The 18,699-nt window shown below is 41.7% G+C and overlaps 1 protein-coding gene across 1 annotated transcript in view; it reads right to left on the reverse strand.

Annotated features, from left to right (window-relative positions):
- Positions 1–2,026: 2,026 nt before the first annotated feature.
- KLF13 (KLF transcription factor 13) overlaps positions 2,027–18,699 on the reverse strand; it is a 44,006-nt gene continuing 27,333 nt past the window's right edge. Inside the window, exon 2 of the mRNA XM_084640726.1 lies at positions 2,027–7,863. Coding sequence (XP_084496852.1) covers positions 7,571–7,863 — 293 coding nt within the window. The 3' untranslated portion in view covers positions 2,027–7,570. The remainder of the gene's footprint in view (positions 7,864–18,699) is intronic.

Here is an 18,699-nt window from a genome sequence, read left to right on the forward strand (position 1 = left end):
TTATATAGTCTGTTCAGTGAGTTGCCCAAAGCACTATCCTGTCTCCCAAGAAATCTCTCTCTCTCTCTCTATCTCTCTCATGCTTCCTCTCCTCTCCTGCTGCAGCCTGTCTCTCAGATGTTTGACATCCAGACTCCTCTCCTATGTCTGGAATATTGGTCAAGAAGCCCATTAATGCCTTCCCCCACCTCACCACTTATGCCCTAAGCATTGCCACAAACTCACTGCGGTTAGGCACATCTGCCTCCCCTGTTTAATTGGTATATGACATAGCTCCCTACTTTTTGCTTTACACTTTGCTGTTAGCAAACATAGCACAATCTGGTATTTGAAAATACCAGCTAGCCAGCCCTGAGATTTTTGAGCCCAATGAGACTAGGCTGTACCCTTTTGGCCTGCTCAAATGTTGGTTGGGCTCTCTGATCCTTTTGGCCTTCATATTTCTCCCATCTTTTTTTCTGCTTCGGTCTCCTTTCTCTCTGACTTCTCCTCTTTCTGTCTCTATCTACACTGCATTTATATTTTTGTAGTTCTAATTAGTCTCCTGTGATCAGTTAGCACATGTACTGTGGGTTTGTTTCCTTGAAAACCAGAAGGAATGAACCTTAAGGAGGAGTATCCTGACACTTAGAGATGCAATTGCAGGTAACCATAGGAAAATCCAATTGTAGATCCAGCTACATGATCTATTATCTTCTGAACAGATGAACATCTGCCAAGGTTATAAACATTTAATGGTAAAGTGTTGAATCATAGGCAAGGCAGAAACCTCAGACATTTATCAACCTGACAACAGCAGTTTCTTCTCTGGATTAGAATGTGTTAACAAATATATACAAATGTGTGGGTGTCTGGGTGTGTAGGCATATAACATTATAGTATTAAGGTAGCAACTCAGTACTTATGGTCGAGAAAGCACTTTTATTCTAAACCCATATTTTCAGTGGCTTCTAACTTTCCCAAGAAATGACCTTTAGAAGGGAATTTGGGGTTTTTTTTTTTCATCCTACTTGCAAGTTTGAAGAAAATCTATTCATCTACCCCTGCATTAGTCAAACATAATGGGGAAATGGATGCACTTGACTGTCTAATGCTGCATATGCAGTACATTTCACAATCATTACATTCCCTTTCAGCATTAACGTACGCTTTTCTGTTTTCTCAGTAGTTGGTGGTAGTTAATTTCTGAAACTATATTTTTTAAAATGTGTATTTCAAGGGTTCTGCATTGTAGAAGAACTTTCAAGCTAATGGACCATAGGAAATGTCTGTGAACTTCGTGATTTGATTTACACAAACTCGACTTGGGAAAGTTTTTTTTTTCCCCAAGTGCCAAGCCACAGAAAGATGGTAGTAGACAGGGAATTGAAGAGCTCTTGAATTTGAATTTTATCCACTCTCATTGAAGCTATCGATCACCACTTACCCTTCATGGACTGATCATGCTCAGTAACACTGCTGAAGCCAGCTGCCCTCACTCTGCTGCCCCTCCCCCCACTATCGGCAGGCACAGGTCAAAACAACAAAACTGAAGTCAATGGGATTATTGGGAGCATAAATCTTCAGTAAGGACTTCTGGATTTGACTCTGTAATCATAAAATCCCAGTTAAAGGCAAAAAAGAGCATATATATATATGTATCAATCTCATGCATAGAGTTTGTGTTGATATTAAATTTACTCAGTTTTACAGTAATACTATGTTTAATTTCATCAGATCTATGACATTCAAAAACCTGTAAATGAAATCAGTATCTCAAAGCAAATCTCTATTTCCACTAGGGTGGGGTTTTTTTGTTTTTGTTTTGATTAGATGTATAAACCTTCCCTTATTTTTTGTCCCACTGAAAAGTAATTATTTCAGTTTAGGTGAAAAAATTCCTAGCAGCTGCATAAATACCCTTACTCTATGCCCAAGGAAAGGAAAATGACAGAAATAACAAATCTTTTTTAATTATAACTTTTATTTTAAAATGTAAATGTCATTAACCATGCATACAAGTTAAGATGGTATTTTACAACTGGGTTTTTTAATTTTTTAATTTTTTTTGCTTAGGACATTGTTACAATATATACTCTATGCAGTACAAAATACATAAAAAGTTACAGCAGAGCAAGAATAGATCAGCATATAACTGTACAACTGTAATACTTCAATGTAGTGATTTAGAAAGGTAAAAAGTGATCCAGGAAAGCATTAAAATGCTGTTGATAAAACTGCCCAGGTAAAAATGATGTGTGTAACATCAAATTTCACCAAAAGTGAAAAATAGTATAAAACGTGTGTCTGTGCATGAACATGTGCGCACATACACACACACAATGTACATACACAACTAACTGTAGTTGTAACTAAAGATGGGCCTAAACCCCAAAGTTCAGATGGAGATTCAAATTCTCCCAAAGTCCCAAGATGTTTGTTTCTAGGATTTTGGGTCAGACTCATCACAAGTTGTAACAAAATGGATACCTATAATTCCCTTGAGTATTGTTTCTTGCACTCTATATTTTTTATTCTTTTGGGGGTAAACAAGCACTACTCAGTTATGTTCTCTTCCACCTGCTGACTATATAATCATCCCCAACACTTAAAAATATATAAACCCATTATACTGCTCACTGTCATAGTCTACACATGAGCATCTATACGCACAAACATGGGGCATATGGGAGTAACAGAGCACCAGAAAGTCAGTTTGTGGACATCAGCTGGTGAAATTAGCAACACAAGTGGCTATGAGAAGGCAAGCTTTAAATATAAAGAGTCTTATTTTCCTTATTCTTTGTTCATAAAGCATGTTCTCAAAACATAACACAATTCATGCAGTACAAAACTTAGAACTCACATCAGATACTCTGACTGAACAAAGCCAGGTGTGAAATCGAATGGGGTCTTCATGAGCTCTCACATGGCCATTTCCTATACCTGATTCTATACTGGCTATATAAAACATAAAAAAGCATTGAACTTCTTGATACAAGGTAATGAGGGTTTAAAGCTGTACAGAAGCTTGCAGGGCTAGAATTTATTGCAAGTAATAATGTGGTGAAGAAGGTACGGTACATAGAGAAAACATGTCATCTTATACAGAAATTAGGTGTTCCTATCAAACATAGGCTTTTGTTGTTTTGTTCTAAATATATACCTTTACCATTACCCAATGTAAACAAATGCTATAAAAGCAAGAAGCCAACTAGTTTGCAGACTTTAAGGATGTGGGGGCACCTCATATGACACAGCCCAGCTGCCTATAGCTTACCATGCTGGATTCCTTTCTAGGAAGCAGGTCAGGAAACTGAAGTTTTATGACCATTAATGCACTTTGGGTTTTGCACAGAGGGAAGTTAAACCATGTCCAATGGATCATATTGCAATTTTCTGGTAACTGGAATAAATTTGTATATGTAGAAGTATCTAAGTAGAAGTCCATGGAGGGAACAAACTACTGTCCTCAAATCGTGCTGGTTCCAGCTCCACAACAAAATTAACTCCTTAATGCTGATAAAACATAAAGCAGAGTTTATATCAAACTGTGTGTAGTTTACAGTCAATCAGACTTCAGTTTATTTTAATAGACGTTTAATGGAGAACAGCAATCTTTACAATTTCCAAGTTTCAGAGTAACAGCCGTGTTAGTCTGTATTCGCAAAAAGAAAAGGAGTACTTGTGGCACCTTAGAGACTAACCAATTTATTTGAGCATGAGCTTTCGTGAGCTACAGCTCACAGCTCACTGTTGCATCCGATGAAGTGAGCTGTAGCTCACGAAAGCTCATGCTCAAATAAATTGGTTAGTCTCTAAGGTGCCACAAGTACTCCTTTTCTTTTTACAATTTTCAAGAAAACTAAAACGATCATTTTCATTGTTGCAGGCTCTTCATACATCGTGGCACTTCAGTTTAACTACAGCAAAAGGAGCTAGGACCAGGGCTGGGGACAACTGTAAACAAATCCTAATGGTTTTATTGTTTGCTGCTATTAATGAATTTATTGTTGAGTAAAATCAAAAATTTATAATCTCAAGGCAATTTCATTGTTCAGGACCAGCCATATCAGCTTGAGTGCTTGGGTCTCTGTGCTTGGAAGGAAGGAGATAAGCACATGACATAGAGGAGTGGGAAGAATTTGTACTTAGCCAAAGCAGTGTATCCTGAATGTGCAGTTTGGGTGTAGTAATGGGAGACTAGTTTTTAAGTCAGAATGTTGGATAAAACAACAAAAGGTTTGGAGTTTGGGGTCTGTTTGGATAAGCATCCAGATTTCAAATGCTTTATCTGAACAGTCTAGGCTACTTGAGTCTGCCAAAACTGAGGAATGAGAACAGAATCTTATGATATTGTTGCCACTTCTGCTTCTGGACAAACGCTGGAGAAACCAAAACTGTCTCTTTAGCTAAGAGAATCTTGAGAGAGGTGCTGTTCAAATCCAATCATTGTGTCTCTGAATCAATTTGCTGATCCATTTACAGAAGCATTAGTGTGGGTCACTATTAATCTGGCATTAACAAGAACCTAAATGTTCATAATCTTTATGACCATTAATGTAGAAAGCATTTAATGTAAGTTTTGAAACTCTAGCCAGGGTCTTAACACATGACAGATCAGAATATTAACTACAAAATTTTATCTCTGAGGAAGTTAAAAAGGTTTGAAGGTTTGACGCAGATACTGCCCCAATTTAAGAATAAAATTGGTCGCATGGCTTTTCTCATGAGATTATTTGGTTGAGTTGGGAATTCCACTGAGAACAGCTTGCATTCAATATTTTTCCTCCCATCTAACTTTACAGAATGATTCCAAATATTTTTGGGAGCAGGCAGATAAAAGTTACAGTTTGTTGTTTGGGTAAAAGATTTATTCAGAATGGATTTACTATCCTCTTCCAGTGCTGCTAGAGCAGTAGAGACAAACTTTTGCTATAGCTAGACTGAGACTGTCAAAGCATTTTGCTTATAAACTAATCCATATCTTTACCTGAGTTTCATTAATTCATAGTATACCCTATAAACTTGAATTTTGCATTCAGTGATAGGTCAAGAACCTGTTTTAAATCTATGTCACCATGTAGTATAATGGGTGGAATGGAATTGTATTCTGCTTATGCAACAGAACTAAGAAGAAAATAATGCTTTCTTTGGAGATGATAAAGCATACCCGATTGAACCCATAACATACAAAGGCCATCACTTTTTTGATGAGTACTTCGTAATAATCCTTTGTTTTCAGTTTTGTTTCCTTTATCCTTATCCCTACAGTAAGATTTATTCATGATGAGAGAAATATTTTTTACACTTAATGAATTGTTTTAAGAGTGTGCGCACTAGGCCCAACTGACCGGTACAATTCTCTAAGCTAGTTGTCTTTATTATCCCTTTACTAACTACAGCACAAAAGCACTTTTATGAGCTGCAAAAGCTATTGGAAAGTGAATTCCTGCTACCTGAATTGTATTAAAATATCAACGTTGTGTATTTTATCAGAAGAGATTACAACAGTTGTAACTAGGGAGGTAAATGAACATGGCTTTTCCTAAACCGACAGTATTTAGGCAACTCATCACACAAGTTAAACAATAATCGGACTTCTGTCAAAAGGCTTTTTCCATCCATCATACGAAGCCAGAATGTCCAGCCTTATGTGATTTTACAATTCAATAGAAAAAAATTGTTTTTGTAAAGGTGAAGTTTGAAACAAATATACACAAAAATACTGAAATATCTGCACTTTAACCTGTGTTTAAGCAGTTACCAATCTTACAACTGAAAGAGCGCTTGGTATTATCAACAATGTAAATGGTATGCAAGTACCTATGAAACTACTTACAAATCTATAATATACTAGCCTCTCACAGTTAATGTACAGTACAAATTTTTTTAAAAATCTAGCAAAATTGGATCAATGCAAAGCAGCAAGTAAGATATGGATCAAGACTCCTTTGGAATGTGGAGGCATTAACTTTATATCAAACAGCAGGTTTGGTGTATTGAGTTTCTTTTCATTGTGCTACACTTGACTGCATTTATTCTTTACAGTAATGTGAAAAAAATCCAAAACCAAAAGCACCTGAATTTTTAATATGCACCATCTGAACCAGCCAATCCAAACAAAGTGTATTTTCTGACAATGAGGTCTCTTGTGACATCACAATATTCTGGTCCTTTGCTATCTTATATACCATTTGTAAAGCACAGATATATACCTGATAAAGTGGTCTAGTATTAAAAATTAATAGAAAAATCTAAACTCCCCTTTTTAATATACAATGTCTCATAGGTGAAGGGGACATTGCTTTATAGAATGCTGCTCTACAGGTGACAGAGAAGCCTGAAGTATTTTTTGAGCTAAAACACCATTTTTGTAACACATTTTTAAAAATGCACGTTTTTTGTTTCCTTTTTATCAGTGACCACAGTTATGATGCAACAGTGTACAGAAACTTTGTCTTAAGCAATTTCTTTGTGTTAGCATCCAGCTGTACAGTAAGTAAGTACCTTGATAAAGGTTTTGATGGGCATTGGTTCAGCTACCTTTTCTCAGTTCTTTTTATTTAAAAAAAAAAAAAAAGGAAAAGAACGTTGTTCAAGTCAATGTGGTTTGCTTTAATATTTCGTTGGTCCCATATTCGATAGGCAGTGCAGAGAGATCTTATAACTCAGAGAGCTAGAAGACAAAATGCCTCCAAAATTCCATACCACCTTGCTGGAAAAGCTGTTAACCAGTGTAAATGTGTTTCCTTGTGTTTAGATTATTTGATTAAGGCATCTCATTTAGAAATCTTTCTCAGAAGTTAATCTAGCTTTAAAAAGAAAAGTTTATCCAACTCAGACAGGAAGATTTTCGCAACGGGAAGTTGGTTTTTGGAGCATCTGCGGTGAGAAATGAAAGGATTGCTTGCTCTCAAAAGCAAAGAGCACTAAATGAAAAAGTTGGCCCCCCAAAGGTAGGATGTAACTGAAATCAAACAATAAAAGAGCCTGGCACTAACTTCCAGTACTAGTTTGTTTGTTTTTTCCCCACATGTGTGGAAAAAAACCCAACAAAATGCTTCTGAGTGCAAATATATTTACTGAGTAAGGTTGTGGCAAAGGTATGTCTTCATTGTACTTATTGTGTAATATAAATAGCCATCCCTGAGAAAGGAGAAGGGGGCGGGGGGAAAAGCCCAACACAACTGAATTGTAACTGTATGTATGCTTGTGTTGTGCAGTCCGATCTCTCAAAACTGCTCGGACACCTGAGGTGAATTATACATAGGTTTTTTTTTAAGGTTTTCTGGGTTTTTTATATATAAACAACAATCAAGAGCATCTGTTTTTGGCTGTAAAACATATGAAATATTGAGGCAGCAGGAGCCACTAAGTGGGACATTAAGATCCGTCTGTCCGTGAGGTTAGACCAGCCACCTGTTTGGCGAGGTGAAGAGTTCTTGTTTTGAAGTTGCAGTGAGAGGCAGCTACTTACTGATTTGAAAAACAAAACAAAATAAGCGACAGTTTTAAAACTGTGTGCAACACAAATTCAACTCCACAATAAGTGTCAGAGGCAAAGTGCTGACATCCAGTGCAGGTAGGTTTACGGGGAGCTGGCAGGGCTGATGGTGGGGCTTGATGCATCCGAACGGCTATAGTCACTGACAGACCCCGTTCTGGAGCTGCTGCCGCTCCGCCTCTTGAGCATGCTGGGATGGAAGTTGGCATGGCGACGGGCATGCTTCGTCAGGTGGTCGCTGCGCATGAACCGCTTCTCGCAGAGAGGGCAGCCGAACTTCTTCTCTCCAGTGTGAGTGCGGTAGTGCCGGGCCAGCTCATCGGAGCGAGCAAACTTCTTGTTGCATTCTTGCCAGCTGCATTCAAAAGGCCTCTCTCCTGCAAAAAGAATGACACGGTCTTTGTAATTACAAGGGCTAGCAATGCAAGCACAATGTTTCTCGTGTTTTATGTATGAAAGAGGAAAAATATGGGAGGTAAGGGGTGGAGTGGATATCATTCCTCCCGGAGCGAGGCAGGTGAAAGGTCTAAGCGGAGGCTGTTGTTGTATTCCAAGTTACTGGGAGCTCCATATAATGCGTGACTCTAGTGTATGGTTTGATCTTCAGAGTGCGGAGTACCTGCTAATCTCAGTGAAGGCAAGGACAGCCATGGGAGCTCAGTGCCCTGAAAATCTGGCCCACCCTATGTAACTATGGACTTTATTGATCATATCTGCACTGCCTGTGCATCTGCAGAGCATTCTCTGAACCCCCAAAGTGATATCTCAGCATCCGCTTGGCTCACTGTAAAACCTGGGAAGCATTTCACAAGGTCAGTTTCTGTGGTGGTTCACAAAGGTGATGATGAAGTAACTGGACTTGATACCACCGGGACCATACGTAGGTTATACAAAGAAGCAGTGTGGTCCAGTAGATAGGGCACTGGGCTGGGAATCAGAAGACCTGGGATACAGTCCCAGATCTACCTCTGGCCTGCTGCATGGCCCTGGGCAAGTTACATTGTCTCTCTGGGCCTCAATTTCCCCATTTGTAAAATGGGGATAATGGTACATGCCCTCCTCTTTAAAGTGCTTTGATTAGCTATGCATAAAAGTTCTATCTGTTATATGTAACACGTTTCTATAACCCCCACTTCTGTAGTAGCTGAGTGGCTCATAAAATTCATTAAAAATATAAAGGTATATTTTATTAATCTGAATCTTCTAATTTTCTTGTGATAACCTACTTTTTAAAAGACTTCCTAGTTGTACTCACTTATACTTCCTAAAATTGTGGATAAGTTTATAGTGCTATCTGTAATGCTTAGAGGACTGCAACTATTCTGTGCCAACAACAGAAGTAAAAATATTGCATAGAATAAACCAAATAGAAAACATCATTTGTTCTGAATATGGGCCTCCCAACTAGACCCTGTAGGTATCTTTGGTTCAGCCAAATTTCTGGGCCTAATGTACAAGCTGTTGGCTGGTTGAGGCTCCTTTACTGTCAATGTGTGTTAAACGTATTGGAATTCTTCAGGATGCAAAGGTGCTGTAACTAGAGGTGCTGGGTGTGCTGCCGCACCCCCTGGCTTGAAGTGGTTTCCATCATATACAGGGTTTAGAGTTTGGTTCAATGGCTCTCAGCACCCCCACTATACACATTGCTCCAGCACCACTACAAGAAGGTGCTTTCCTATTTCTTTAGTTCTCTGCATGTGAGGCCTACAAGACTTTACCAGGGCTGAGTCTCAAGTAGCTTCTCTCTGAGCAGACAAAAAAGCAGTTCTGTAGGCCTCATAGCCAAGGAGAGTTTTAAGGAGGATAGTTAGTTCATTTTGTGGAGGGGTATCTGGGGCCTCTTCCAGGCATGAGATGCAAAATGGGAGAGAGCGCAAAGGGTCCTGTTTGAAAATTTAAGAATTGGGCAATGGAGGCTGGTCAGAGGCAGGAGTTGACTTTGAGAGTGACCGAGAGATGATAGGGAGGATGGTGACAGGTCGTGAAGAGCCTTGAGATTTAAGACAGGTAGTTTTATATTTGATGTGATGGAAAAGAGGCAGCCAGTGAAGGGATATTCCAAAAGATGAATTTTCTGTTCCAAGATTCTAAGGCCATAAGGGACCATTATAATGATCTAGTCTGACCTCCTGCACAAGATAGGCAATAGAATTTCACCAAGTGATTTTTGCATCAAGCCCATAATTCCTGGTTGAGCTAGAGCAGGGGTAGGCAACCTATGGCAAGCGTGCCAAAGGCGGCATGTGAGCTGATTTTCAGAGGCACTCACACTGCCTGGGTTCTGGCCACCGGTCCGGGGGGGCTCTGCATTTTAATTTAATTTTAAATGAAGCTTCTTAAACATTTTAAAAACCTTATTTACTTTACATACCACAATTGTTTAGTTATATATTATAGACTTACCGAAAGAGACCTTCTAAACATGTGAAAATGTATTACTGGCACGTGAAACCTTAAATGAGAGTGAATAAATGAAGACTCAGCACACCACTTCTGAAAGGTTGCCGACCCCTGAGCTAGAGCATCACTTTAGGCTACCTCTATGGAAGCAGCTACAGGTGTGAATCCCAGCTTGCATTAAACATACTTGCCCTAGCTCTGCTCAAGCTAGCGCGCTAAAAATAGTATTGTAGACAGGATAGCATGGGCAGCAGCAAGTGTCATGTACATGAGGTTCGGTGGGTGTTGTACTCGGGACGCCTAGCGTGAGTATGTCTAATGCGAGCTGTTAATTATACCCCTAGCTCCCAGTGTAGACATACCCTTAAAAAGACATGCAGTCTTGATGTACTGCATCTTTGATATTGCTGGGACAAGCAGCACTGATAACAGGCCAGATAAAAGTACTGCTAAATGCCCCCTCATGGGATTTTAAGAGGCATCTTTGATTAGCAAGAATTGGATTATGTCTCCCATGCACAGGGAGCGACGATCTTGTTCTTGCTAATCAGGATGCATGCTTCATCTTCTGCAGACCGAGATGAAAACTTGTTACCATAATGGGTGAGAGCAAAGATGAGCTGAAATCATGGGAGTGCCTCCATGCAGTAGGAGATACCAAATGCTTCAGCATTTAAATAATAAACGAAGCACGTACTCCATGTTTTCAAGACCACCGGTTCTATGTTCTCTGGTAGGCATATAAGTTATTCACCTTGTCAATTACATCAAGCTCACATTTGTTCCTGTGACAGTATCTCTGGATTTTTAATAAACGCAGACTACAAAAAAAGGACCTACACACTAGGGGCGCCTCTCCAAAATTTTCACATAGTACCGACACGGGGAGATTTAGTATCACCACCAACCCCTGTGGGATCGTGCCTACTGCAGCTTCTGGTCCCAGCAGCTCGCCTGCTGAATCCGAGACATGCTCAGCCCCCACTGGGTTGCAGAGCTGAGGCCAGCTCCTTTCTTCAGGCATTCTGACCTGGCACACAGGATCGCAGTTCCACTGAGGTTTGGCTCATCTACCCCTCCGTTGATGGAGACAGAGGAGCAGATGGGCCAAATCTGAGTGAGTGGTGTTGCGACCTAGCACACGAGGAACATAGTACCACTCACGTTTGGCTGGCCCACCTCTGGACAGGCCGCACCTGAGTGGCGCTGTGATCCCCAGGTGCCAGGACCCAACACTATTCTGGGGACCCTCTCCAACAAGGGACTTGGGGGGAACTGCCCCTTTTTCCACCAACACTGTCACACTCTGGCAACCCTGCTGGCAATGATACACACCATGTGTAACGTGCATAAAGGCTGCGGGCGCCACTGGTACAGACACTGTGAAATGCTAATAAAGCAAGCCGTACAAGAGCAGAAAAGTGTGAAACTCCACCCATAACACAAGTGGTTATGTTAAAAGGAACACCTAGCCAGCACATTCATGTAGCTTTGATGGCTAACAAAGCTCAGAAGATATTCAACCCCCAAACACACAGCCTCTTTCTAATCCTCCTCTCCATATATCACAAGAGTAGCCAGCTCTGCTGTATGACCCAGTTTCAGCAAATCCACAGGCAATATTATGACATCTGAGCATCACTTTATTTTCCATTTTGGGAGTGGGGAAGGAATCTTCTAGGGACCCCTCATTTTTCTCTTCATTCCACAGCTCAAGGGCCCTGTGTGAGATTGACCCACATTAGCTGATGAGTGCTAGATGCAGAGACCATAAAAACCCCACTCCTTGGATTGGGCAAAAGTCATACATTTCAGTGATGCAAGATATGTATTATTCCTTCCCCCCCTCTCCCCACCACCATGCTCCGAGAACAGTGGTTCCCAAACTTGTTCCACCGCTTGTGCAGGGAAAGCCCCTGCCGGGCCGCGCCGCTTTGTTTACCTGCTGTGTCCGCAGGTTCGGCCAATCGCGGCTCCCAGTGGCCGCGGTTCGCTGCTCCAAGCCAATGGGAGCTGCTGGAAGCAGCAGCCAGTACGTCCCTCGGCCCGTGCTGCTTCCCGCAGCTCCCATTGGCCTGGAGCAGCGAACCACGGCCACTGGGAGCCGTGATCGGCCAAACCTGCAGACGCGGCAGGTAAACAAACCGGCCTGGCCCGCCAGGGTCTTTCCCTGCACAAGCGGTGGAGCAAGTTTGGGAACCACTGTCCTAGAAGCATGTTTTCCTCGCCACGACCACATTGGGGAGCAAGGGACACATTCATTTTCTGTTTAATTCTTGCATGACCCTGTGAAATATTCTAAGTTGTCTCCTATCTAATTTTTCTTTTTGCTTTCCCTCTGAGTACTGCACATGTTTTACTATGATAGATAATGCTTTAACATTTCCATTAGCCCTGCTTTTCGTGTGTGTGTAAGGGGAAGGGTGTGTTTTCTGTTTCAGTATTGCTCTTGCTGGGCCTGGAGGAAGCTTCTGATCTCTTTATCACCCAGACTAATTTTCTTAGTGTGTGTTTTCATAGCAACCACAATCAGCAAATGCTGTTGGCAGGGAAGACTTTCTCTGTTCAGGTTTCAGAGTAACAGCCGTGTTAGTCTGTATTCGCAAAAAGAAAAGGAGTACTTGTGGCACCTTAGAGACTAACCAATTTATTTGAGCATGAGCTTTCGTGAGCTACAGCTCACTTCAGCGGATAATCACTTTAGATAAGCTATTACCAGCAGGACAGTGGGGTGGGAGGAGGTATTTTTTCATATTCTCTGTGTATATAAAGTCTGCTGCAGTTTCCACGGCATGCATCCGATGAAGTGAGCTGTAGCTCACGAAAGCTCATGCTCAAATAAATTGGTTAGTCTCTAAGGTGCCACAAGTACTCCTTTTCTTTTTTCTCTGTTCAATGGCTGCTTTTAGATAGTAAAGGGAAATGTTAATTTGGAATACTTCTCTTCTTTTGTTAGCCTGACCATGAAGGAAAAACAAAATGGTATCTCACCTATTGATCAATTAGCACATGATCAGCTGCTATTTTCTATGTCCAGCGCTTAGTACCATGCAGCAGGCACAATGCCTGTAGCAGCCCTGGAATGCTAGCATAGCTGCTCCTTCACATTTGGAAAGGATGCTGTGTTTACTCTTTGTTCCCTTCCTCCCCACCTTCCTTCAGCCAGCTGTGTTGACGGCCCAGAGTGGAGGTGGGACTATGGTTCCACCCCTCAGGGTAGAAGAGACCCCAGGTCCTGGAGCTCAGAAGTGGAATAGTACCTGGTCCCTGCACCCCAGAACAAAAGATGAGATGGGGATGGAACTGCACAACCCTCTCATTGGCCCATTGTGCACTCATAGAGAGCCAGTCATTATGGGCCAGAATGTGACATCTGTCCACATGACCAGCCTGAGCTAATAGAGGGGCATGTCAACAATTAAAGTGAGGATGATGGGCATTAAAGCAATAAAAACAGTGAAGCTTGAATATTTCCAAAGGTATAGGTGGAAAGGGTCTTCCTCTACCAGCCCCTGTACTCTTCCTTTCCATGCCCTCTTTTTCCCCTCCTTCCAGTTCAACTTTCCTCACCCTCATTTCAGTCCTCCCTAGTCATGTCAAAGTTTGACTATTTTCCTTTCTGTAGTTGCCCCAAAGTTTCTTGGCCTGGTGAAGTTGCCTTTCCCAACCATGACTGGCAGGCAGGGTTGCTTCTAGGGGTGGTTAGTTTTCTAAAATGTTTCCCAACTCTGGGGTAAGTCCTCCTTAAAGAAAAACGTCACAGTGAAGGAGCCCTGGATGCCTAACGTAAAGAAACCAAACTCATTCCAGTAACTCCTCACTTAAAAAGTCATCCCGGTTAACGTTGTTTCGTTGTTATGTTGCTGATCAATTAGGGAACATGCTCGTTTTAAGTTGTGCAATGCTCCCTTATAATGTCTTTGGCAGCCGCCTGCTTTGTCCACTGCTTGCAGGAAGAGCAGCCTGTTGCAGCTGGCTGGTAGGGGCTTGGAACCAGGGTGAACCAGCAGCTCCGCATCAGCTCCCCGCTCCCCTAAGTTCCCTGAGCAGCAGCCGCCCAGCAGGCTATCAATTGCCGGCAGTTCAGCTGTCTCTCCCCCCACTGCCATGTGCTGCTCCTGCCCTCTGCCTTGGAGCTGCTCCAGGGAGCCTCCTGCTTGCTGTGTGGGGCGGGGGGCTAATGTCAGGGTGTCCCTCTCCCCCCTTCTCCTGCACTCTGCTTACCCCATCTTCCATAGAGCAGGGGGGACACATGACAGGATGGAGGGAGCTTCCTGTCAGCAGCTGCCCTCTCAGCTTGCTGATTAACTTAAAAAGGCAGAGTACTTAAGAGTGGGGTCAGCGTACCTAAAGGAGCAATGCACATCTCTCTCACACACAGGGTGTGTGTCTCTGTCTCTGTCTGCCATGCTGTCTCCCCTCCCTCCATTCGTGATGTCTTGTAGAGTGTGAGGCTACATTAACAACAGCGAGTTAACCCTTGAGGGCTCAGCCAACTGCTGAGTAAGGCATGCAGTAAGGCATCCCCTGGGAAATATCCCACCCTCTGACTTCACCCCCTCAACCAAGCTTCACAATCATCATCGCTGTGTACCAGTATTAAATTGCTTGTTTAAAACTTATACTCTGTGTGTGTGTGTGTGTATTATAAGACTATAATACAGTCTTTTGTCCGGTGAAACATTTACATTAATTCTTATGGGGAAACTGGATTCACTTAACATTGTTTCGCTTAAAGTTGCATTTTTCAGGAACATAACTACAACTTTAAGCGAGGAGTTATAAACATCAGCATGAGGGCAGGAGCAAAGCTGCCTTTGGGTATTAAGTGAGTCCTAGCTGCAGTGCTTCCTCCAAAACCACATATGGAAATTCTCAGGCTGCCATCAATCTCCTCCTCTCTCACACAAAAGAGAAGTGGTTTTCTGTACAGGCAGGTTATATAAGTGGCCTTTTACTGGCAGTAAAGCAATCAACAGAACTGGAGATTATATGACTTGATTGCTTAATTGTATCAGGGAACATGCAGCCACAGTACATTTTTCTTGCATAAGCATTACCCCATGGACACCGTGTTCTCTCCAAACAGCTTTCAGTATTAAAGTAGCTCTCCTTTGTGTTCTGTGAAGCAAATCCTGCAGCTCTAGCTCATGCAATGCTGAAGCTAATAAGAGTTTTGCCTTAGTAACAAAACTGCAGGATTTGGCCCCAAAGGTTAGTGTAGAAATATTGCATGGTGACTGAAAACTAGTGTAACAAATGAAGACTGTGTAGATATTCTTCAAACTGTACCATGGCTACCTGAGAATCCTTTTGCTGACAAGGAACATTATGGACATTGGTAGCAGATCTTGCCACACACACAAAAAGAAGTCAATCCCGAAAGGTGAACGGCAAGGGTTTAAAAAAAACAAAAACCCAAACTTGTATTTAGGCTCCTCGGAGAGGAAATAGGTGCATGGCTATCTTACAAGGTACAGAATATTCAACAACAATTTAAATAAGTTGGATCCCAGAAATCCTAAGAAATCTGAACTGCAACCTCTCTTGTTCCTGTGACAGCATATAACATCATCCAGCTTGTGTCTGGAGTTACAGCATTAAAGTGTAAGACAGACGGAAAAATAACACATTGGAGAGCTAAATTCAACTGATCTTAATTCAAAATTACACAAGCAGGCACATTCTGGCTTCTTCCTGAACTCCAAACAGCCCAAAGGGAAAAACCGTGCTAAGCCCTTGTGTGCCCTGTTGTGTTCTGGAAATCTGAAACACTCACTGTGTAAATGTGAGGTGCGGTGCTGAGCGTTATCTTGCTATAGAAACAGTGTGAGAAACTTGTCTCTGCTTCTGAAAAGGATTTAGAAGCAAGTAGGGTCAGTTTTAACAGGGGTTCATGTAAATTGTGTCTGAAACCACCCTTGTATGATGGGTTTCAGAGTAGCAGCCGTGTTAGTCTGTATTCGCAAAAAGAAAAGGAGTACTTGTGGCACCTTAGAGACTAACCAATTTATTTGAGCATAAGCTTTTGTGAGCTTTCATGCATCTGATGAAGTGAGCTGTAGCTCACGAAAGCTTATGCTCAAATAAATTGGTTAGTCTCTAAGGTGCCACAAGTACTTCTTTTCCTAGTATGATGATTTCATTTGATAAATCTGTGTTATCTGTAGTTACACATGCTACACATCATCATCGGAGACGAGTAATACAGAAGAAGTGGGCCAGATGTTGGCCTCTATTAAGTCTGATTTCTGCCACTCTGTAGTACATAGCTGACTTTAAACCTGGTCTATGGCCAGCTGAGGATTCTCCCTTGCATGCCACTATCCTTTGTAGTCCTTAGTGCAGGGGCTATGAACAGATTCAGGCTGTGCTCCAATGATCCTAAATTGCTGGAATAGGACTTAGGAGGTCATTACAGTTAGCATAACTCAAAGCAACTTGGAGGCTGTTCTAAGTTGTGCCAGGGCCCACCTGGTCCCAGGTTCAGGGGACAAGGGGGTACAAAACCACCTCTGCCTCCACTTCTCAAGTCCTGCATGGAGCACTGCTCAGGCAGGCCCAAGGATCTAGCCCTAGTGTGTGCAAATGTTTAAGGTTCGGTTTAAAGCCACTGTTTGTACACTCACGGTTATGGCTTTGAGTGTGCAGCTGACACCTTAACCCTTTCCTGAGAAGGCCAAGAGGAAATGGCAAAACTATTTTGTTCTCAGTAACTTTCATCTGTTTAATTTTTGTTGCTAAAATAGTCAAAAATCTTTTAAAAGAGATGATTAATGAAGAAAGAAGGTTGTGTGAATAATGCATCCTCTGATCAACTTTCTAATGCCCCTGATATTCACTGCCACATCCCTCTCCCTCAGTAGCTAACAGCCTCGCTCTTCCTGCCTTATCCCTGCTCCTCAGAAAGAGACTCTTGTTTTGTTCCCCTGCGACCTGCCACAAGCTGAGGGGTTGAGAAGGGCCAACCTGCATCATGTCATTAGCCATCTGCAGATGGTCACAGCACAACTAAGCTGCTTGCAGCCTGATTCCATGTGGATTGTTAGCTGTATGCAGTGGACGGATATCTTATGTGGCAATGTGCCACAAGATAGGCATAGTGGAGGATGGTCTTTAAGGTGCATGTGTGCTCAGAGAAGCTGCTTTAAGTTTCACCAGCTTAGCTGGACAGTTACTTCTTCAAGTGCCCAGAATCTGCAGAGAGGCTAGAAAAGAGACCAGTGGGTTTGTGCATACTTAAAAAGGAGAAAAATCCACAACTAACTGAGCTGCCTGGACGGACTTTGATATTTGGGACATCTTCAGTTTTATAGGACACATGGTCAAAGATTTGGCAATCAGAACTGCCCCATTAAAAATGGAACAGCTGTCAACACTAAGGCTTAGAGCATTATTAAATCTAAACCTAATTACATGGAGGTTCACATGCTTATAACTTAATATCTTGACTTAGTTTATGACAGCTTCTACTGGTCATGTTTGCTGCTCAGAACACACACAGCAAGTAGGTGCTCTCCAAAGAAGTTCTATTTATCCTGGATTCCTCAAGACATCTCAGCTGGAGGCTTGGTGACCACAAAGCCAGAAATTTTGGTTCCAAAGTGAACTGTAATCTGGTCATTTAGTTCATGGAAGGGAATTGCATGTTGTCATCAAAACAGAGCTAGAAACCTGAACATGCCAACTAGCACCATCCTTGTATTAAAAATGTAGAAATTAATAATTTAGTGTTTGGGTTTTTTGTTTTGTTTTGCAACTGGCTGAGTGGGTGCTGAGGACAGGAGGCAGAGGATCAGTAGAGGAGCAGCCAAAGTGTCCCTCCTCCAAAAGAGGAAATGCTATTCTAGGAAAGAACATTAGACCAATGCAGTCTAGTTTATTGGGTTTGCACTCTGGTCTCTAAGTGAACAAACTAATAGACTATTTTTAAAAACTAGTCTTCAAATAACACTGGCAGGCACTTGGGAATATTTCCATTTCCACTTCATGTCTGTTTGCATAAAGGCACTTCAAGCTGGTTGAAAAATGAAACCTGTAACCTCCTCAAAGCAACAGAGGTTTTAAAATGTACCTTTGATGCTATATAATGGTGCTTTCTTTGCAGAGAATCTAAAGGGGAAAAAAATCAACTCCCAAATTTCCATATTCCTGTAAGTGGAAACTCATGCCTTTCTAAGTTCCAAAATTTATTTTTCCCCTAGCATTTTCATTTCTTTGGCTTTTGCAATAATTCTGTCAAAACCCAAGATGTATGGGTTGTAGATTCTAAGCACACACCAACCCAACTGAGATATACCCACCAAATACCAGGCCTACCAAGATGCTGACAGAGTTACTTTGATCTTCAGCTTTCCCTATGCAAGCGCAACTACTAGAATTGGACCTGAGCAAGAACTGCAACAACCACCAAAAATCTTCAATTAGTTTCTTGACCTTTTAAATAACTATGCTTTTGCTGTGCTTACAACCATTCTGTTTGCTGTGTATGAATGTTCATGCCATCAGCTTACACTGGGATGAATGTTTCTCTAAAAGAGACTTTTCAAAACTGCAAAACTTCAGCTTTATTTTACAGTGTGCGAGGGTGAGCGCTGAAAGTGTTTGTGTACTTATTCAATGTGGGAGCAGAAATTATATGCGCAACCACCACTGCTCAAATAGTGAATGATGAACACCCACTCAGTTACTATGATGATGATAGCCATAAAAAGCAACGAAACATTATAATTAGTGCAAAATTCCTACTGTATCCCTAAATTTGCAGTCAGCTCCCCCCAAGTGCAAAAGTAAGTAATGACCTTTCAATTTGG

Source organism: Lepidochelys olivacea (assembly GCF_965140295.1).
Source record: "Lepidochelys olivacea isolate rLepOli2 genome assembly, chromosome: 10".
Taxonomy (NCBI): Eukaryota; Metazoa; Chordata; order Testudines; family Cheloniidae; genus Lepidochelys; species Lepidochelys olivacea.